Raw genomic sequence first — 23,256 nt, forward strand, 5'->3', positions numbered from 1 at the left:
CTGGAGCTTTTTTTAATAAAAAATAAAAATCAGGGTTACATTACCTATCCTCCAATCATTTGGTAGAGTCTGTTTTAAGTGATAAGTTACATATCACAGTAGTTCTGCAGTTTTACATTTGAGCTCTTTCAGAACTCTTGGGTGATACCATTTGGTCTTGGTGACTTATTACTGTTTATCAATTTATTCCAAAACCTCCTCTATTGACACCTCAGTCTAGGACAGTTCCTCAGATTTGTCACCTAAAAAGGACAGCTCAGGTGTGGGAATCTCCCTCACATCCACTGCAGGAAAGACCAATGCAAAGAATTCATTTAGCTTCGCTGCAACGGCCTTGTCTTCCAGGAGCGCTCCCCTTTAGCGCCTGGATCATCCAGTGGCCCCAGTGCGTTTGGCAGGCTTCCCACTTCTGAGGTACTTAAAAAGAAACATGCTGCTGTTAGTTTCTGTGTCTTTAGCCAGTTGGTCTCCAAATTCATATTTTGGCCTTCCTTGTTACACTTCTACACTTGCCGTGTCAGAGTTTATGCTCCTTTCTATTTCCCTCAGTAGGATTTGGCTTCCAACTTTTAAAGCTGCCTTTTTGCCTCTAACTGCCACTTTTACTCTGCTGTTAAGCCATGGTGGCATTTTTTGGTCCTCTTACTGGTGGGGGAATGCATTTAGTTTGAGCCTCTATAATGGTGTTTTTAAAGAGCTTCCCTGCAGCTTGCAGGCATTTCACTCGTGACCACTCCTTTTAACGTCCGTTTAACTAGCCTACTCATGTTTGTGTAGTTAGCCCTTTCTGCAGGCGTACCATGGATCTATGTCGAGTGTGATATTTTCTGTACTATTATTTATCCCTTTCCTCATGGTTCCTAACATTGTTAGCTTTTTTTTTTGACCGCCGCTGCACACTGAGTGGATGTTTTCAGAGAACTATCCACAATGATTTTAATACTCCTTTCTTGAGTGGTAACAGCTAATTGAGTGTAGTTTTTAGTAGTCATTTTTGTGTAGTTAACCCTTTCTGCGGTCAAATGGTACTGTGGTGGGCTTCTTTGGTATTTTCCCCTCTACAAGGGTGTTAAATTTAATTACACTATGGTTGCTATTACCAAGTGGTTCAGCAATATTCACCTCTTGGACCAGATCCTGTGCTCCACTTAGGACTAAATCAAGAATTGCCTCTCCCTTTATGGATTCCAGGATGTGCTGATGAAAGTGAAGACCACTGCCTGGTCTAAATTGGGTTCCTCAGAGTGAAACTTTAATACGTACCCAGGACAACTATGAGACTGTGGTTCAGGAGAAAGTTTAGGACATCCATCTCCATCGCTGCAAACAGACCCCAAGAAGTCTACCAAAATCAACCTCAAATGCATTCGGCACAAGAACAGGACATACAGTACCAGAATGGAGGGACTGTGCAACAGCGTATGATACACAAGTACGTGAACCAGCTTTATCAGCCTTGAATTTTACAGCAGCATGTCACAGACAGGGAGGCAATTTGTGTTAGAAGACAGGATTGCTGTCCTGGAAATATCTTTAGAAAACAATTTGAGGGGCTGAGTTGAACAGCAAAAACCTGTCCTCAAACTAACCAGCTTTGCTATTCTGTTTGAAGGAGGAAGATCAAAACCAAGACCACAGAGACAGTGAGGGCTGATTGCCGAATGTGAAGTCTCTCCGTTTGCCATCTCTCAGTTCCCGAGGACCGACAGCACAGCATTGTGTAACAGACAGCATGGCCGAGTGGGCTGAGCACAGGACTGGGAGTTCTAATGGCAGTTCTAGGAGTGATCTGGGGCATGATCCATGGAAAGCCACCACCCTCTTCACCTTCATTTTCCCCTCTGATAGTGCTGACTTCAGAGGGAGGTAGCAAGGAACACTGGCTGCAGGGTGGGGGAGAGGAGACACTGCCACAAGAGATCTGCCAACTCACTTCCCATCTCTTGCCTTTGTTTCTCCTTTTACCCTTTATTCTGTCTTGTCTCTCTGCACTGTAAACCCTCTTATTGTGCTAGGCACTGTACAAGCAGAGTGAGGCCTTGATCTTGGTTGGAGCAGCTAGATGCTAACATCATAAAACCAACAAGAAGGGCTCTTTAACATCGGCACAGAACTCTGTAGATGGAAGGCAGGACAAGTCCCATGCCGTAGCACTCACAAGGCTGGTTTTCGTCCCTCTCCGGAAGGCTCAGCCATTCCACTCTCTGTCTCTCATCACTCCATGAGAGGCGCACAGCGGCACGTCTTCTGCTGCCCTTTGATAAGAGCAAAGCACCAGCGTGCCTGCAACGCTCCCTCCTGCCTGCCCAAGCTCAGGTTGCTCGCCGCCGGCAATTCGAGCCTGGCGTACTGACGGCAAAGGGAAGCGCCATTAACTCAGCCATCCCTGTTCTGTGAGCAATCATTTGCATACGACACTCCAGAGCGCTGCACAAACACAGCCGATCCCAAGAATAGCTCTGAACAGACAAGTTGACAGTTAATTATTGCAGCTCTCCCCCCTCTCCAGGAACACCGGAGGCTCATTTGCTTACTTGTCTAAATCCTCCCGGGCCACAGCCATGTGATAGGCGGCCTCCAGCGTCAGGACTCCCTGGAAGAGCTGCAGTGCGAGGGGCAGGTTGGTCTCCACATTTTCAATAGCATAGAGAGCCGAGCACACACAATCAGAGGCTGCCTCGTGCAGGTTTGAGGACGTCTTGTCTTGTCGCTGCAGGACAGAAGGGGAGGAAAGGAGCCAGGTGACTGAGGAGCGATAAACAAGGCTGCACCTAACGAAGCTTTTGTTTCATCTCAAATACCAAGGCACGTTTCTTAATACACAGCTCTCCCCACACCACCTCCTTAGCCTGCCCTGCATAGCCTGCTGCTGTACCCAGGGGGCAACTGACCTTCGCCTCATGGAACCCTTCTGGCTTCTCTACATGGCACGTAAAGAGGTGGAACAGAATGACTCAAATCTCAGGTTTGAGATATTTCAGCACCATGGAAAAATTGTACTACCCCTTTCTCCTTGGGTGGTGAAGCGGAGGGGAAACACCCCCCTGAAGTGCGGATAAAATACTGGTTTTATTATCCTGGTGGCTTAGGGTGGGCCCTGCCTGGTAAACATTCATGGCCATTGTGCAAGGCTCATTTCACAGAAGCTTTAATAGCTACGATAGGGCTGGGGGCAATTAGGAAAGGAGACAGGGCTGGCGTACAAAGAAGGAGAGAGCAGACAGCGAAGAGGAGCGGAAACAAAGGAATAGCAGTAATCCGGTGCACACCTATAGATGCCCTTTCATAAGGGGATCCTCAAGCATTTTGCAAACATTGAATAATTAAGCAGCACAATCCCTTGCGAACAAGGAAGGGCAGGGAGAAATTAACTGCAAAAACTATCATTAATGTAACATGCAGGCTGAAAAGCTGAGCACTCAGAAGTCAGAAAACCCCAGAGGATAACAGTTTCTATTGCAACATTAACTCAGACTTGTTTCATGCATTAAGGGCTGTCTAGTCCTCTTTCCATTGTTAAATGGGAACCTTAATTTGCATTTTTGTTTGCTTAGATTGTATCGTGCAACAAATGCAAAGCAAGTTACCCGTTTCATAACGGCATAATAATAAAACATTAGACAATACCTCATCCATGCAACAGGTCTGAGTGAACAATGCAGGACGAACTGGTACCATTTGGGAATTTCTGACTTGTGTGTGCTTAGCTCAGCTCTTCAACTTTCATGTTGCATTAATGCAAGTTTTTTACATTTAATTTTCCTGTTTTACTGGAGCTCTTTGGGGTTTCCATACATATGGAGAAAGAACAGCTAACTCAGGAAAGTCTGAGTTAAAGGTGTCAGAAAAAGGAGGGATAAAAGCGCAGTACTGTACATGAACAAAATATTGACTTAAATGTTCAGAACTTGGAAAATCTACAGCCAGTTTTGTTTCTTTGATGAGGATTACAAACCAAGCCAAGTTTTATGCTTCTAGCCTTGAAAGTTAACGACGTTTGAATATTTTAAATCCTGTGCAGATGGAGAGAACTTTATTCCAACACTCGCCTAATGCGAACAAGTGTTAAAGGCACCTTGCTCAAAGCCTTACAAAACAATTCACCTTTAAGCATAGTGAATTTCAGCCAGGAAGAACTGTATATGAGGGATGCAATGTTGTAGCCCTGTCAATACCAGGATATTAAAGATGCCAGGTGGTGGAGGTAATTTCTTTTATTGGACCAACTTCTGCTGGTGAGAGAGAAAAGCTTTCAAGCCACAGATTCTTCAGGTCTGGGAAAGGTACTCCGAACGTCACAGCTAAATGCAAGGTGGAACAGATTGTTTAGTGTAAGTAGTTATGCTGGTCCCTTAGAATATGAGCTAACTACTTATGCTAAACAATCTGTTCCACCTTGCGTTGAGCTGTGACGCTCAGAGTACCTTTCCCAGACCTGAAGAAGAGCTCTGCGTGGCTCGAAAGCTTGTCTCTCTCACCAACTGAAGTTGATCCAATAAAAGATATTATCTCACCCACCTTGTATATGATGGAGAAAGTTATGAGCTCCTAAAAAGGGAGATTAGTATAAAACCTTGCACTCATTCTTAATTTAAGTGGTCAGTAACAGCAACTGATAGCAATGTTCAATTCGCAGATGGGAAGCAGACAGAAGTTGAAGTCAAACTTACTTCAAGTCATAAAGAACATCAGTGACAGAAGCTGGAATGGAATCCAGGAGCCCTGGCTCCCAGCCTCATGCTCTAAGAACTCGACCAGTGGTCCCCAAACTGGGGGGGTGCACCCTCCTAGAGGGGCACAGAGGAATGTTTGGGGGGAAGGGGGTGCGGTGGCGAGGTCCAGGCCAGCCCCCACAGGGGGCAGGGCAGGGAGTGCCACCCACCCCAGCTCCGCTCCACCCCCAGCCCAACTCCGCCTCTAGCCCCAGCTCCTCTGCGGAGCCAACTGGACAGTAATGGAGAGGGAAGCACAGACCGATTCCATTACTGGTAAGAGGGGGGTGGGGCACGACAGGAAAAGTCCACCAGTGAACTAGACAAAGTGGAACTGGAAGCATCAGTGAACTAGACAAAGTGACCTCTTAATAGAAGTTGAGAAAACTGATGATGAATGGGCGAGACTGTGAGAACAGGAGACCAGATCGACTAGAATTTTGTGAACTTCTTTGCGGAGGTACTGTCTGCCAGAAAGTATAACTGAGTTTGCAAAGATTACAGGATCATGTGGTTTCTGCAATCCAATGCCACCCCACTCCCACTCCAGTCCTGCCCTGGACCAATGTGCTATAACTGGAAACAGTACGGTGAGCCATTTCATGACCCATCTGGGGTTAAAACTGCTGAATCCCAAGCTACACAGAGGAAGGATTTGTTGCAGTAGGGCTTTCGACAGGAATGCAGGCAAAGGGAATAACGGAGTCCAGGGGGCGAGAAGGTGTCTTACCATCTGCTTTAATTAAAAACGTTCATACCACTCAGATCAAGGACTTTCAAATGCAGCATGAGAAGAAATACATGGTTCTTTTCACTATCTGAATAGCTGGAGGTTGGGAGTGTAGATGGATGATGACCCTGATGATCACCCTGAAGAAGGTGCAGGTTTCTCCCTCCTCTATGGTACACAGCCAAACTGGAGAACAGGTCTTACATTCACATTTTAAGTCTACTGTGTTTTTGGCCCAGGGCCTTCACCTATCCATCCCCCAATAATCCCTTTGCAGTTCAGAAAACCAAGATTTTGTTTGAGTTGCTCTTTTCCCCGCCTATTTCACTCTAGAGAAATGGAGCGAGGTTTCCTCCCCGACTCCATGAGCCACAGTCCTTTGCTGTTCATTTCTCTTACTCGGTAAAGGCTAAAAATGACATCTTCAACCCTCCCTTTCACCATGCTGTGCTTGGGGCTAACTTCACCCCAGTCTGCTCACAAAGAAACTTCGCCATTCACCTTCATGGTCTCTGACCCAGAATGGAATAGGATCAGATTGGAAATTCACAGAGAACGTAAGCATCACCCCCTTCTCCACTTCCCTGTCCAGTCCCAAGTTCAGGATTCAGTGCAAGAACGCTGGCCCATGTTCTAGGCGTATCTCAGGTCAGCGACAGCAGCAGCTGGTTCCAGAAAACTGGAATCCTAAACTCGGGACTTGACATGTGGACAGAAGCAGCACTTAAACTGGACTCTTGCTCTTAAGAGAGTCCTGTGCTCCTGTTGACACCCACTTCTCCAAATTGCCAGTTCTTGACAGCCTTCAGGCTGGAAATCGAGGGGGCACTAAGCAGAGCTATTTGGGGCACTGGGGAAGAGCTAGCGTACAACCAGCAGCACAGTGGGATAAGAGATGGGTTGGGTCTCATACTCAAGACAGAGAAAAGGGCCCAGGAAGGGGAGTAAACTTCTCTTTATGACCCGCCATGCAGACCACCAATGAGCTGTCATCCTAGTGTGCCAAAGTTTACAACGGATTTGTAACAAATCTGCACAGGGATTTCAAACTGATTTAAAAGTTTTGCTGCTCCTCTCCTGGTAAAAAGTTAACATCGTTCTTCCCGGGCAGAGAGGAGCTCGGTCAATGGCCTGAGCGAATACTCACCAGCACCTCGAAGAGGAGGGACAGTAACTTGCTGTTGGCCATGAAGTTACTATCCAGAACTCCCAGGTTGAACCAGCTCCCCAGGCAGCGGAAAATTTTCATGAGCATCTTCTCATCGTTGCCTGCTTTCTCTACACAGGTCATCTGGGGAGAAAGAGCAGGGACGGAGAATTGGTTAGAGACCCGAAGTTACCAGTTCATTTCCACAAGCACAAAACTGACGCCCTCCTGCGTTCAACAGGTTTCTGGAAGCTGTGAACAGAGAGGATCAGCGTTTCAAGGTACGCAGCATCCATGGCGTGATCGTTGAGGGATGAACTGTATTTAAAAACCAGAATTCCCCCACACCCATCAGTGTCAACGTGAAGAGACTCGTCTATATCACTAAATGACACCCCACGCCTAAAATCAGCCTCTCGAGAAAAGCGCATGGCAAGAAACATGAGCCACGTACTATACCCGGAATGTCAGTCTGGCAGGACAAGTGAAGGAAGCACGATCGAGATAGGAGATGACTTGAGCCCCCCCGCCCTGCCTAAATAGACAAGCCCCCCACGTGATCTAGGGACTAAACCAAGCACATCAATTGACTTCAACTGCAGTGACAGCACATGGTGAGAAAAGCAGCTTGGAATATGTTCACCCCTCCACAGCACATCAATTTCCTACAGGGTCCTGTCTCAAAGATAGATGAAGCCCAGCCCTAATGAGCTTCCTATTTGCCAAGTCTCAAGTTAAGATTTCCTTATGCTCACTGCTGCAAAATACACTCGCATCACTAGCGTCTCGGTGATGGCTTTGAAAGGTAAAAGGCGTCGTTCAGGCCCGCTTGAGGACAATCATTACACCATCGTGCCGCAAGAAACTGGGGAGTTATTTCTGACTGTGGCTGGGGGCCCTCAGCCTGGGGGAGGGAGAGCCTTCTGTTGTTCATCAGCAACCCCACTGACAAGGTTTGCCAGGACCCATCCAAAGGGGGCCCTTTCCGTGCGAAGCTAGAAGAACAGCCTCATGTTTTGCCCAGTCAGGGCTTGAGTGGACCCTGGACCACCCCAGCTCCAGGGAGAATGGAGCCTACAAGTTTGACAGTGTACCTTAACTTTCCATACCAAATGGAACCTTGACAGTGTACCTTAACTTTCCGTACCAAATGTTTTAAGAGGGTCATGCTTACTGGTCACTTGATAATCTAGTCCAGAAGGCTAGTAGCTCTGTACATTATTACAGCCTCTAGAGGACTCCAATAAACCCTCTGTCTTATTAGACAGAGGTTTTATTAGGACAGCAGGGGGTCTACTTAGCTCATGGAGAAATCACACAATTTTCATGGGTTGGTCACGGCATAAATGGAAAATTTCGCAGATGGGTTACATATCCCTGAAATTCACTATTTAGACTGCGATGAACCCAAGAAAATGGTGCAACTTCTCCCACAGCATTTCTCAGACTAGGGGTCCAGATCCAAAAAGGGGGTCAGAAGCCTATTAGGGGGCCGCAGTATTGCTACCCATACGTCTGTGCTGATGCTGGGGGTTGCGCTGCCTGGGCGCCAAGCTCTGCCGGCAGAGCGGAGAGCGGCGGTTGCTGGCCGGGCGCCCAGCTCTGAAGGCAGCGCCACCGGCCAGCAGCTGCAGAGAAGGGAGGGCACGGTATCGTCATCCTTACGTTGGCGCTGCCTGAAGAGCTGGGCACCAGGGCAGCAGCTGCTGCTCTCCGCTCTGCCTTCAGAGCTGGGTGGCTGGAGACCAGATTTCTTGGTCTGTAATGCAATTTTCACAGCAGCGAAGAATTTGGTAGACCCCTAAATATAAGTAACTTAAAAAAATATGAGCTAAATCCTATATGAGTTATATATATAAGTTAAATCCTAGACAGAGACACCCGATTTCTTTTTGCTCTTCAGGCAGCTCATTAAAATGCTCACTCTGGACTTTGGAAAGGAAATTTGGGTGGTCTGAATACAGAATCTTTAATATATGCAGAGCGCGCCGGGGCAAAGCAAACACCTGGGTGGAGTCTGCCTGGCAAAGCAAACAAATGACAGGCTGTCCCACGATTTTCTCTCAGAAGGCATATCTGCAGACGGACCACCAGCAGATATCACCAGAGAATTGCCACCGTGCTGCCAAAAGCCACTTTTCCTTTCAGACTTCAGGAGGGTCATCGTGGTGGAACATGCTCAGAGATTCTACCACTGGGTCCAGCTGGCCTGCTCATGATCCTTTATGATCCACCATCAGCTTTTGACTAACCCGGGCTTCCCACATCATCTCTACTAAGACAATAAGCAATCAGAGAGACATGAGCTTGCTCAACTAACCAATTAACTAATCAGACAGCCGGCTTCTCTCTCTTCACAGAGAAAGTGCCAGAGGTGGCTAGAGCGAAAAAGCAGCACAAAGTTTTAAGGGTAACACTTCTGCAGATCCATAAAGATAGAACTTAGGCTTTAAACTAGGTTGAAATTTAAACCAGCTAATTCTAGTACAGGCTCCAGGGTGAGGTTCTGTGGCCTGCAAGGTGCAGAAGGTCAGACTAGCTGATCACGATGGTCCCTTCTGAAAGTCTCATAGACTTTTACAGTTAGAATCTGGATTAAACCAACTGGCAAAATTAGGAATGTGTTCTTCACGGCCATCCTTATATACACAGGTGCATTGTATGGTGTGAGTTGTTTTTTTTTCTGGGGCGGGGTGGGGGGAGAAGAGAGGGGAGAAAGAAAGAGCAGACACATAATCAATCTGCCTCTGAAGCATTAGATATTGGCCACCGCTGGACATGGGATACCTAACTGATTGGACCGGTCTGGTCTGACCCCATGTTCCTAACCTCCCCTGCTCCTGTTCTTGGCTATACATTTGTATGGAGGCAGCCTTTTTGAACTTTTAAACTAAGCGTTAAGCTACCAGTTAAATTTGAAAAGAAAAGAATTAAACTTCAAAAGCAGTTTGAACACAGGAAAATGAGGAATTCTGGACAGCAAGGTAATAAACTGGGGGATGAGTGCAGTGCCGGGTCACACCACAGAACAGGGTTAACCCCCATATTATTTATACTCCTGGTGAATATTTTATTTGTCAAAATAATGCAATATAATCACACTGGTTTCAATTATTTTGGTAATTTATTTAAACTACAATATAATAGATGGAGAAGAGGAGTGGGGAGCACTGGCAAAAATCCCCAACCCCCGCCCAGTAATGTAACTAGGTTTGACCTTTTATTTCTAGTTATTAGACAACAAATATATGCAGCCATAAGCTCAGTGTCACATCATAGGCACCTGAAGAGCAAGTGAGGGCTGGGGAATCAAACTCACAATTTATAGTGACTACTGACCATCTCCAAATAGATCAGTAGCAAACAGTTCATGGAGCACATTTTGATAGGAAATTTTTTCAGTCCAAAAATTTAGTTCAGTTCTAATCACTAAAGCACCATAAGCATTTCTAAGGCCATACTGTCCTTTACACCACTCTGGCAATGTAAAGGAGCCTTAAAACTTTTACACCTGTTTTATACTCCTGCGAGAATTCACAAAGACAGTGGGAACAATTCACTAAGCAGGCAGGCTGCTACATTCTGCTCTGCCTGAGGGGACAGAGCCTGCCCCATGCCTATCTCCTCAGAAACACCCCAATGCCCTCTACCCTTCCATGCCGAGCATGCTGCAATAGGAAGCGAGAGGAACAGTGTCTCTCCCTCTCTCACATGCATGACTGCCAAGCGCTCCCTGCAGTGATTTATGTCTCTACCAGCTGATCCAGGAACCCAAAATCGACCTGCCTGTGCTGCCAGGGATGGGCGCATGACCGCTCTTGCAGTTTCCCTATCAGAATTCATTTTTCTGCGGGGGACATGAATTCTGCGGGGGACATGAATTCTGCGCACGCACAGTGATGCAGAATTCCCCCAGAAGTAATTATTTAGCATCTTCACTGATGAGCTGGAAAGAGGAAGTAACCAGCATGTTAACCAAACAAATGAAACTAAACGGTAGGGAGTGAAGAGTCTGGGGAAAAAGTTACAAGCAACAACAAGGACACAAATACAAGGACCTAGACTGAATAAAAAGGAGCTGAAAATAAAGTGAGATTTAACACAGGAGAGATATGGAAAGCCGGGGAGTCAAGACAAACACAAGACTATATTGGACAATGAACTGGAGGTGCTTGTTACAGGATAGCAAAGAAAAGGGCAACATGCTCCATATGATTTGGAGATCCTTTGGGGCAGAAGTACCCCATCACATTGCAGGAAGCCTCTTTATGGCTTCAGAGCACAACCAGAATACTATGCCCAATTCTGAGCAATCAGGTATCAGAAAGATACAAACAAGCTGGAGGCGATCCAGAGAACAAAAGGAATTAGAAATGGGCAAGAGAGTTGTTTCACAAAGTAAGGTTAAATAGTCTACATATGGCACAGCTAATCAATGGCTAGAAGGGAACATAATAACTGTCTGCAAATAACAAAGGGTGTAGTATCAAACTGAGAAGGGAATTTGACTAGGGATGCTGGAATGGGGGTGGGGGGAGGGGCCACAGCCTCATCACTTTTAAAAGAGGGAAGGCGGGGCCTTGGGGGGGAGTGGGTGGCACGAGGGGCAGGGCCATGGTTCCGACACCAGTGTCCCCCTTACTTTTAGGGCACTTCTGCCACTCCTGAATTTGACATCTTATGAAGTTCTGTAACTAGGAGTAGTGGCATTAAAGAGTGCACAGGAAAATTTAGGGTGAGCTTGGTCGGGTGATGGAATAATTCCCTCAAAGGAAGTGGTGACCCACATCACTGGTGGCATTCAAAACTGGATTAGACAAAGTGCTGAAGACACCCTGGGGAATGAACCTGCACTAAGCGAGAGGTGGTTTTAAAGGTGAAGAAGAAGAGAGGTATGCAGATCCGTTCCAACTCCAACAGCTACGAAAATGAGAAAAATTATGGCCAGAGTTGAAGCAAAAGGAAAGCAGCTGGAGGAAAAGACTGGGGAACAGACAGCAAAGCAGACACAGATGCAAAGGGCAGCGAAAGGAGAGAAACAGAGAAAGCATGGGCTGCAAAGCAAAAAAATAATTTCTGTTACCATCTATTATAATTATAATACATCAAAATGCAATTCCATCTGGGGTTCTAGGATATTAACAGCCTTATTATGCACAGCTGGGGGGCATGTTGTATTTCCCATTTAAATAAGCAATGTGAAATGGTAAAAACTAATGAGGAGCTCTGCATTAATGTGTGTGGGGGCTGTATTTCAGTACAGCCTGGAGCTGGGTGGGGAGGGGTCCAGATTGGTATCTCTTGAGTATTTAGTTCAAACAATTTAGTAGGAAACGAGTAAAGCATCCTTGGGAAAACACTGACTGAGTAAAGTGGGGCTGGATATAGTCTAGTCAGCTCCTTTCAATCTCTGTGAACTGCTTTGGAGACGGGTTGATTCATTTCACTCCTCAAACCCAAGTCACAAGCCTTGTTGAGCACCAATGTCCTCAAGCGGTTAGCTCCCTGGAGAGCCTGGGCTCCCCTCAGTGGCACACCAGTGGGAAAACATCTAGAAATTGACCTGTGGATGTTGATTTTTCCATCCAGGTACATTTTTGCAGTTGCCACCATATAGGATCCTTTGGGTGAACAGTACGGGAGCATTGGGAACATAAGTACACCCCTGTACCCTGATATAATGCAGTCCGATATAACGTGGTAAAGCAGCGCTCCGGGGAGCGGGGCTGCTTTACCTCATTATATCCGAATTTGCGTTACCGCAAGCGGTTCCTCTGCGCCCCACCCACCACCTTATTTGCTGCGGCCCCCCCGCCCCAGCTCACCTCCGCCTACGAGCGCGCCGCAGCTCCGCTTCTCCTCCCTCCCAGGCTTGCTGCGCCAATCAGGTGGAGCGGAGGTGAGCTGGGGTGGGCTGCAGCACGTAAGGGGCAGAGGAACCACTCCCCACCCCAGCTCACCTCCGCCTCCTCCCCTGAGCGCATTGCCGCCGCCGCCCCGCTTCTCCCCACCCCCCCACAGACTTCCTGCACCGAACAGCTGATTGGCGTGGCAAGGCGGGGGTGGGGGAGGGGAGAAAGGTGTACATTTCTTCAAGGCATTGCACGAAGGGCATGGGTAAGTCAAGAAAGAACTCACAGTAAAAATAAGATACATAAGATGTCCTTTAGGTAGCTGTAAACCCTAAAGTGCTTATTCTGACAAATCAATACCTCTTATTCGAGAATTACTTTAAAGTTTCTCTCTGCCAGTCTCCTTTTATATTAAAATAAGGTAAGTGAATGGTCTGAGATCCCTCATCTTTTTATAATCTATAAATAAGGCCCTACTTAATTCACGGTATTGCAGACCCCACAGGTGGCCGACAGCGGAAAAAACAATGGACATTATTACTTTTCCATGATTTTCCATGGCTTGTCCACAACTCAGCCACGATTCAAGTAGGGCCTTATGTCTAAACGCATTTAGCGCCAGTGAGAGCTGCTAGACTGACAGCCCAGGAGGCTGAAGGCCTTTAAGCACAGAACAAAGAGTGGCAGGGCAAGTTTCCTCCCCACATTGCCCCTCACTAACGTGTCTCAATCCTGACCTGGAGAAACTAGCTGGAGGGGTAGTTAAGTATCCATGACCAAACTCATTCCTTGGCCTACTGCTTACAGCTGGGGGCCAGCTGTGCTTTTTTGTTTGACTCTCATCCGCTAGGGACTGGAGAGAGCAACTAGTTTCATACTGGCGCTGTTAGGAGCCCTGATAGCTTCCTGATCACTTCCAACCCGGGCTAGATCTGAAATAGTCTCACCCGAGCAGGCTGATTTGTCACATGCCTGCATTCCAGGTGATCTACTTACTAGAAGGGAGATCACTGTACTGGAGTAATAAGCCAGGTCTTCAATGATTTCAGTACGGCGGTTGGCTCCAATGCGCAAAGATCGGCTATTAACCTCCTCTGGTAGCACCGTGAGGATCTCCAGCAGAAAGGGCAGTGATGTCACGTCGTTACTGTACCTGAAGCAGACAGAGTGGAAAAGAGGTGAAATGGCATGGAGAAGAAAGGGGCTCGCCAACATGCACGATATCGAACTCCACAAGCGTCTAAGCACCTTTAACACCACAGTGGGAGAGGAGAGGAATCTCACTGGAAGAGATTCTGGACAGAGTTGTCCGAAAGCACATGGTCTGGATTCATGTCAAAAGCAAACGTTAGGCTATGAAATAAATGAGCATTACCGACCCCGGTTTGGGGTTTAGTTCTCCCACCATAGTCGGAAGTGCCTGTCAAGGAGGATGACAAAAAACTCTTGTTCTACAAATACAAGCAGTTAAGTCCTATTACATGCAGACGCCGCCAACAATGATGTCATGCAATCTCCATTTCACATTGCAGTGGCTTTGTCGAGTGGAAACTTCGCACAGCACCTGCACCATTTCACGACAGCGCCCTGGGTACGTGCTGGCCTCATGCAGTGACAAGCATTGCTGGATGTGGATCCTACTTTGAGCTCCAGTTGCTCAGTGACAGTACTCAGCCCTAGCAAGAAGCGAAAGGAATGTCTCACGACACTAACTAGCTACAGTTGCAACCCGTGAAGATGCAGCATTGACTGGCTTGAGACTCCTGATCAACCCTAAACCAGAAGGATACGCCAGCTATGCGCGCGAGAAAGGGATTGTAAAGTAATACAGAAATGGAGCTGAGGAAGACTTAGACCGGAGCCCCAAAAAAGCATGCACGGCTTCCATCACAGATATGTCTATAAACTGACTTGCCACTCGCCTCACCTAGAACACTTCACGACTATAATTCAATTGGAATCAGGAGCTACTTAAATTATCAGTCACAGAAAGGTTATTTTCTAGCACTTTTTCAACTCTTTTGTATCCGTTGTGCTTTCAGTGCAGTTGTGCTTTCAGATCATTACCTTTCTTTTCGCATTCCTGTAGGCCAAGTCTTGTAGGAGTGGAGTGATTTGTAGGGTTAATATTTCTATAAAGCTTAATGATATAAAACAAATACTTACTTTTCCACCAGTGTCTGTACACAGCCCTTCCAAGAAGCCATTTGTAGGGCGAGATCTGCTATGGCTAATGCCAGCTAAAATGTGGGGGAGGAGGGAAAAAAGAACAAGTCTAAGACCAGTGCTAAAAACACGGAGTGTCCAATTTGTGCGGCTAGACAGGGGGAAAAACATCCAGTTTCTGTTCAGCAACACTGGGAGAAGTCAAACCCTCTGTGAAGGAAAGCCAGACCCCTCCAATCTCATGGGAATCTCACAGGACTTAGTAGCCACGAGCCACAGTACTATTTCTCTGGTGTGTAAGCAGCAACAGAATACTCATAACCAATGCACCACTCCACCAGGACAGAAGGGGCTGCGTGACTTTTGCTGGGCACATCATTTAGTCACAGGTAACAGTCTCATTTCCTTCAGGCTGAGGGGTCATAGGGCCTTCAACTCACCTTTCAGACTGAGGCCAGCACTCTCCCACCCACTTGCAAACTGCAGTATCTGATCCAGATGGCCAACCATCTTCTCCATGGCTGCAAACCTTCTCTCAGGTTGGCTAGTGGAGGCTGCATCATACACACTATTCCCTAGAAACTTAGCCAGTCTCCTTGGTAGCACTGTGAGGTTATTTGCATTTAATTTGGAACTGAAGCCAGGTACAGTTCCTCTGCTATAAACAATTTTCATCCAGGCCCAACCTTGCCTGCACAGAAGTCAAATGCAAAATTCCCATTGACTTCAACCAGTGCATGATCAGACCCTGCAGGCTGATCGAGGACCAACAGGTAGCAAGGTTGATTTGGACTTCATAGGGATGTAGTGACAAGTGCTCTGCAGTGTCACGCAGGAGAGCTAAGTTGACGGCATGAAGGAATAATTAGTTCAATATCTAAGATGAACACAGGCCTGGGGAAATGGTAGCACCTCACGTCAGAGACCTTCCAGTCTCTGAGGGTGTTTTGATGGGTAATTCAATGTTGTTTTCATAGCTGAGCAGGGAAAAGATCCTTGTATAGCAGCTCCGCCCATCACTCTCCCAAAGCAGCACAGAAAGGGGTAAAATAATGTATTAACATATTGAATCACTGCTGAATTCATCATCGGACAAGAAATAAACTAAGCTGAGCCTATAAATGGAGATACTGCTCTGACTGGGTCTAAAGGGCATTGATTTTCCTTTTCTCCGTTTTTCCTGCTCCACGCTAAATGAAGAAGAGCCAGGGCACATGAATGCTGGATTTCTGAAAGCCAGCAGTGAAAAACTTTAGTTATGATTAAACATGACTAGCAGCATCTATTTCTTGCCCTTTCTCCTAAACAAGGCAGCAATTATTGCACAGAATGGATTTGACGGGGCAGTGGTGTAAATGTTACAACGTGTCCACAATGCATATCTAATTAAGGCACTGAATTATTCATCCTTTATTACGGAAAAGTGGTATGCAACTGCCTTGAGAAATGCTCCTTTTCCACCCCTACACCAGGAGTAACACACAGTTTACCTGAGTTACAATGACCGGTGACAGATCTTTCAAGTTCTGGATGTGGGACAGTAAAGAGTCCCGCAATGAAGCATGCGAGTCTGTGGGGAGTTCATAGAACGACGTCTGAATCTTCATCTTCATGGTCTGCGCTGCGAAGTAGCATGATTCTACATCCTGCCGGATCTGTAGCAACTGGTCTGAGATCTCCCACGCATGAACCTAAAGGCAAATTGGAACATTGCCGTCAAGCAGAGAAAGACATGGAATAGAACTCAGATTAGCTAAACATTAATTGGCAGGGTTTTTCGAACAAAATGGACTTTCCACAAGTTTAAGCATCAAGTCTGTAAAAGGAAGAACCCAGAATTCCTGCAGTTACAACTCCCTTGTTCTTAGCAAGACTATCACCAGAAGTGTTGAACTGGGGACTCCCTTCTGAAGGCGTTGCTGTCAAAAGTGTCAGTCACTTAGCAGAGGCTGGTTACACAGAGATGCCAGGCTCAAGCACAACGTGAACCAACTTCACCTCACGGTAAAAGAGCAAATCATACACCTGACATGGGAACTGCTTAGCATTTCCAGTAAGGCGGCTACTTTGGTGATTAAACGGAGAGTCAGCTTTGCCAGTGGACCTTGGTTTACACAGGCAATGCTTACTGCACTTCCACTCCTGTTCTAAAACAGCGTTCATTGCCAGATGTGTGACAAATCACAGTTCAGCAGCACAAGACGCGCTAGCCATTCACCAGCAGCACCATTCACCATACAGCCTGAAGCTGCAGTCACCTGGGACTTTCCAGACCCGCTTCAGAATCCCAGCTGGGCCTCACAACACATTTCCTGGACCTTCACAAGTGACTAAGAACCGCACCTGAGCTGTTGATAGCTAAATGAAGTCATTTCATGGGGTCAGGGGAGAGAGAGAGGGAACAGAAATTACAGGAAAATATTTTAGTAATAATCATTCTGCAATTAGCTCTTAGATCTGCGAACGAGACTGGAATGCAGCTCACACTCCAATGACAAAAACGGCCAGATTAGCAAATAATGAGGTGGCCAGGGCAGTCTTACAGAGCGATCCTGACATCCCAGTAAGCTGGGTCCTCTGAGACAAACTGTGTTCTAATACAGCTGAGCCAAGTGCAAAGCGACGCATCTAGGAACCAGGAACATAAGCCACAGCTACAGAATGGTTCCCGGGGAGGAACCAACATGAAAAGGGGCTAGGAATCACAGTAGACAAGCAACTCAACCTGAGCTCCAGGTGCAATGCTGTGGTGCAAAGGGCCGTGCGATACTTCGACGTATAAGCAGAAAAGCGGTGAGTAGGACTTGTGACGTACAAGAGGTCAGACTAGATGATCTAATGGTCCTGTCAAGCCTTAAAACACACAAAACCTAGGTTAGGTTATCATCATTCCAGAGTGAGTCATGAAAATCAGACCTACAATTCCTCTGTTTAGTTAGCGTGGTATCTGAGCTCCAAATGCACTCTCTCCTCTAACACAGAGAGATCACTCTTTGCCAGCATGCAGTAACAGTAGAACTGCCCCTTCTCGTTACGTCCCTGTAACAAATCCAGTGTGCCGGGAGGGCTGTAAAACGGGCACATGGTGGAAGTGCAACCCTTTCCCCATTTCCCCCCAAGCCCCAAACTCCACTCTGATGTTGCACACTGCATGAGACACTGCTGCTCACTATGCCCTGGGCAGACTGCTCTCTCCGCCGCCCCATCCGAGGAGCCACACACGTCCCAAAAAGCCTTCCAGCCCTGTGCCCGGAGCACTGTGCTGCGTTGGATCAGCGTGCAGCTCTACCTCAGCAGCAGCGGGATGCCTGCTGCTTGGCACGGTTCTGTTTTACCGCACGCTTTACGTTCGCATACAGGACTACGCTACAGTAACCCCGGCACCTGGGAGCAGAACTCATTTCCCCTCCAAGCACCCCACGCTCAACTCGCGTTCTCCACATCTCTCTCACACAGCATCTGAAGTCAGAATTGTCTTTAGTCTACAAGCCCATCATCGTTCAAACCTGGGAGCCTAACCCCCAGCGAGATGTCTATGTGAGCTTCAACAAGGGCAAAGTATGGTTTCCCATTGTAACATCTTATAAAAGCGTGAGCATTCTGGTCAGCAGGCACAAGTTTTCTGTGCAGCTCTCCTACAAAACAACGCTTGAGAACCCAGTGGGGAATTAGGACATTGTCATCACAAATACATTTCGACTTCACAAAGTGCGGTTACACTCAGGACCCACCCCCATGGGTGCCTGAAGGAACACAGGCCATATCTACGCCACAGCTGTGCTGCCATAATGTAGACACTCCCTACACTGACAGAAGGGGCTTTCCCATGGATGTAGGTCATCTGTCTCTCCGAGAGGCGGTAGCTAGGTTGACAGAAGAATTCTTCAATGGACCTAGCCGTGGCTACACGGGGGGTTAGGTCGACCTAACTACGGTGCTAAGGGAGCAAAATCTTTCACAGCCCTGAGTGACGTATAGCTAGGTCGACCTAATTTTTAAGTGTAGACCAGGCCTGAGCCTTCATTTCAGGATGCACCTGACACAACGTAACTGCAGACCTCATTCCAAGATGTTTGTTTCAGCTATACGCATTCTCTTCGCAGTAAGGCGTGGCAGCTGAAATCTCACGCCAGAAGCACTTTAAAAAAAAAAATCTGAAAACGATTTGCACATATTGTGTTTAATACGAACCGCACAGCTTTTTACATTCCCAATACAGAACAGAAATGCATCCAACACTTGTGCCTTTTTCTTCATTGACAATTCTATCATTTCTGTCTACTAATGGACCATTGTATTTATTCCTTTTGTTCCTAACATACTTTTTAAGAAAACTGATTTTCCTTAACTCTGCTGGCTATACATTTCTCCTTGTGCCCTTCTGTTTCCCTTATCAATTTTCTACAATCACTAGCTTCTGATTTATATTCATAATCACTATCAACTTCCCCTTTCTTCCATTTTTATATGTTTTGTTGTTTGTAGTTGCTTTCGCTTCCCCACTAAACTGGATTGGTTGTTTAGCCAGAGAAACCTTCTCTCTCAGTTGTGGCTTTTTAGGCATCCATTAAAATGTTCTTCTACAGTTCCCAGTTATCATTCACATTTTTCTGTTTAAATTCTTTCCAACAACTGATCTGGCTCAACTGTTTTCTGTTTTGTGAAACTGGCCCTTTTAATGCACTAAGTATATATATTGCCAGTTTGGATTTTATTCTAGTCACATATTACAAATGTAATCAAGACACAATCACAGAAATGTAGGACTGGAAGGGATCTCCAGAGGCCATCCAATCCAGTCGCTGGCAGGACCCAGTACACCTAGCTTAGACCATTCCTGTATTTCCAAACAAATATTTTTCTAACCTGTTCTTAAAAACCACAAGTGATGTGGAATCCACAACCTCCCTCGGAAGCCTACTCCAGAGCTTAATATCCTTCTAGCGAGAAAGTTTTTCCTAAAATCTCCCTTGTTGCAGATTAAGCCCATTACTTCTTGTCCTGCCATCAGCAGATATGAAGAAAACTGATCCCCGGCCCTTTTGTAGCAGCCTTTGACATATTCAAAAACTTACTTGGTCCCCTCTGAGCCTTCTTTTCTCAAAACTAAACATGCCCCGTTTTTTTTAACCTTCCCTCATAGGTCAGGTTTTCTAAACTTTTTGTTGCTCTGCTCTGGACTCTCTCCAATTGGTCCTCACTTTTCTTAAAGTGTGGCACCCAGAACTGGACACAGCACTCTGGTTGCAGGCTCACCAGCACCAAGTAGAGCAGGACAATTGCCTCCCGAGTCCCGCATAGAACACTTCTGTTAATGCATCCCAGAATATTAGCTTTTTGCATAACTGCACCATATGGCTGACTCAAATTCGATTTGTGATCCGCTATAACCCCTCCCCCAATCCTTTTCTGCTGTCCTGTCACCTAGCCCAGTGGCTCTCAACCTTTCCAGACTACTGCACCCCTTTCAGGAGTCTGATATGTCTTGTGAACCACAAGTTTCACTTTGCTTAAAACCTACATGCTTACAAAATCAGCCATAAAAATACAAAAAAGTGTCTCAGGACACTTACTGAAAAATTGCTTACCTTCTCATTTTACCATAGAATTATAAAATAAATCAATGGAATATAAATACTGTACTTACACTTCAACGTATCCTAGATACAGCAGTATAAACAAGTCATTGTCTGTGTGAAATTTTAGTTGCTACTGACTTCACTAGTACTTTTTATGTAGCCTGTTGTAAAACTAGGCAAACATCTAGATGAGTTGATGTACTCCCTGGAAGACCTCTGCATATCCCTAGTTGAGAACCACTGGCCCAGTTATTCCTGATTTTGTAGTTGTGCAGTTGATTTTTCCTTCCTACGTGTAGCACTTTGGACTTGTCTTGATTGAATTTCCTCTTGTTGACTTCAGACCAATTCTCTAATTTTTCAAGTTCATTTTTCAATTCTAATCCTGTCCTCCAAGGAGCTAGAAACCCTTCCCTGCTTGGTGTCATCTGCAAATTTTATAAGCATACTCTGCACTCCATTATCCAAGTCTTTAATGAAAAATGATCATTTGTGCCTAAACCACCAACTTTTGGGTCTGTGATCATTTTTTCTTTACTGTCAAGCTGAAGTCTAATACAGAATTCCCTTGTGTTGGATGCAAAACTTTTTGAATTAGAAAACCGTTATGTAGAAGGTTTAGAAATCCCTAGAACGTTTTAGTACTGGCACCCAGATTGAAGTCCCCTGGGGAAACACAGCTTTTCCTCCAATACATTACAGATAGGAGCTTCAGTTACCGGTCATCCTGTTCCCTCGTGTGATTCAGTGATTTGCTGCAGATACCAAATGAGGGCAGGCCACTATATTTCATAGGGGAGAAAACAAATGGAATGACTTTCCCAAGGCCACAAATCTATGTTCGGGCCGAGATTAGAACTCAACTGGTTGGCACGGACTTCTGTAGTCTTGAGCAAAGCAAGATCTAATTTGGATACAGCAAGGATAATTCTGGGCGCTTTACAGTAAGGAAGGAAGACAAGGCACCAGCTCCCGAGACTATAACCTAAATATTAAACATGTTGATATATTTCAAAGGCATTTTGGCCCAGAAAGCAATACACATGCAGCAGCTGCATGCTTTCTGAATGTGCACAACAATACACAGACATGAGACTAATGGCAAATCAAAAAAAAATTCAGCTTGTTAAAGGAGCCCCAAGATATTACTTTGGGCACAGTTACGAACAAATAGGGTTCTGTTCAGCTCCTATATCCCCTTTGCTTTAAATACCAGAACAAAGGAAATATGCATCAAAAATAAAATAAAGATTTAAACCCAGAAGCACCTGGAAATTAGGAGTTAATACTGAAACTTCTTCAAATTCACCCCTTGGTGCCTAAAGGAGACAGCGGGGGGAAACTTACATGCCCTGATTAGCTGCAATATCTAGACACAAGGTGAGTTAAGGACAGTTTCATCCTTTGCTTTGACTTCTCTGGATTTTGTAGATTTAAGAAAAGTTCTTCATAGAGCAGTTACTCTGCAGGACTGGATTTCATTCTAAATGCAGGTCCCCCCTCCCTTTCCATGCATAGTGCACTTGCCCAAATGATCTTTGTCTCAAACACCAAACTGGCATTTGCTCTGGAGGCTTTCATGTCCAGTGCCACTGCAGCCATCGCAGGCAGGGCACTGCTCCTGAGACCAAAGTCCAACACACCTTCAGAAGGCAGACTGCGTCCAAGGTGGACATGCTCATGCATCCCACAGGGGCTCATTTTCAAAGGGAACTGAACAGGCCTGAATCAATTACTAGTGATTTTGGAAGAGATTTATGGACCTCTCAGGTGCTGCCTCCCTTAAACCAGATGTCTTTGCTGTCTGAAAGTTCTTCATCTTTCAGTCCCTCTTTTCCAGCTGCTATGTACATCTGTGACAAAAATCTACTAAAGGCATTCTCTCTCATAAACCCAGCTATCACCAAAGCCTCATTACACGAAAGGCCTTGCCCACTGTTTGAAGCAGCAAAACATGTTCCAAAATGGTTCTAACAAAATCATGCTTGACCAGTGTTTACAGACATAGCTGTAAGCTAGCTGGACCTCCCAGCCCAATTTGGACAAGGAGAGTTGAAATAATTTTAGACTAATCACACCAGACTCCAAGGTAATCAATCTATAGTAAGAGACATACCAACTGCAGTCTACAGATCACCAATGGTCAGCAGAGCCCTTCTCGGTCATCTGCAGAATTAAATATATTGAGAACTGCGTAGTGGGAGGGATTGAGATGCTGGGAGTGGGTCACGAGAAGGTCTTAGCTCGTGGCCCATAGCACAAAGGCTGCAGAACTTACTGCATGATTGACAGTTTAACTGTACAGACAAGTTCACAGTCTAACACGATTGTTACAATTTTAGTGTTTGGAAAGGTTTCCAACTCAGTCCCAACAGCCCAGACATGGGCTAAAATGAGGCATTTTCGTGGCCTGAATTAACTCCAGTATATCTAGAAATTATATAAACCCTTCACAGCAGGCTCCATCCAGGAGATCGATCTCAGCAGGTTTGCTGGGATTCCAGGCAATACAAGTTAAAATATTTTTCATACTAGAAAATTAACAGAGACTTTTAGAAACACTGTAGCAAGATCAGAAACAAAACTGAAATGTAACTATGCAACAGCAGAAGGGGTGAGGGAAGACCTTAAATGGACACCATCAACTTGGGGGGGGGGGAGATCACAATTTTCTATCTGCAATAGCCGCAACAAACATTTCAGAACGCTGCAACCAGCAAAAGCGTCCACCTCCTTTGTTTACTTTGTGAATTGCACTAAACCAACTGTACAGTCAGCGCTAGGGAGAAAGTGATGTAACTAAAGAGACCCTCTGTCACAGGCCCTGCTCTCCCACCCTTTGCAAGCAGTTCTCACACACTCGTACGGCTACTCCCACTCTGTCACAGGCCCGTATAAAGAAAAGAGCAGGAAATCCTCGTATAAAAACTGTAATGGATTTTTTTTTTTTTAAAGTAACTCGGGACACAGAAGATGCTGTATCAGGAACTGGACTTTTTAAAATTTAGTCAGTCTGAAAAAATGTGAGTTGATGTCGTCCCCGGCACATGACGGCCGAAGTAGTTCCAGG

The 23,256-nt window shown here is 45.9% G+C and overlaps 1 protein-coding gene across 2 annotated transcripts in view; it reads right to left on the reverse strand.

Moving 5' to 3' along the window:
• Positions 1–23,256, reverse strand: part of TNPO3 (transportin 3) — an 84,525-nt gene that overhangs the window by 35,028 nt on the left and 26,241 nt on the right. For both annotated transcript variants that reach the window (XM_073328965.2, XM_078851200.1), the window contains exons 2-6: positions 16,098–16,298; positions 14,608–14,681; positions 13,438–13,594; positions 6,590–6,733; positions 2,535–2,710 (exon numbers count right to left, since the gene is read on the reverse strand). In XM_073328965.2, the coding sequence (XP_073185066.1) occupies positions 2,535–2,710; positions 6,590–6,733; positions 13,438–13,594; positions 14,608–14,681; positions 16,098–16,298 (752 nt within the window). The remainder of the gene's footprint in view (positions 1–2,534; positions 2,711–6,589; positions 6,734–13,437; positions 13,595–14,607; positions 14,682–16,097; positions 16,299–23,256) is intronic.

The sequence above is a fragment of the Lepidochelys kempii genome, chromosome 1 (assembly GCF_965140285.1).
Source record: "Lepidochelys kempii isolate rLepKem1 chromosome 1, rLepKem1.hap1, whole genome shotgun sequence".
Classification (NCBI taxonomy): domain Eukaryota; kingdom Metazoa; phylum Chordata; order Testudines; family Cheloniidae; genus Lepidochelys; species Lepidochelys kempii.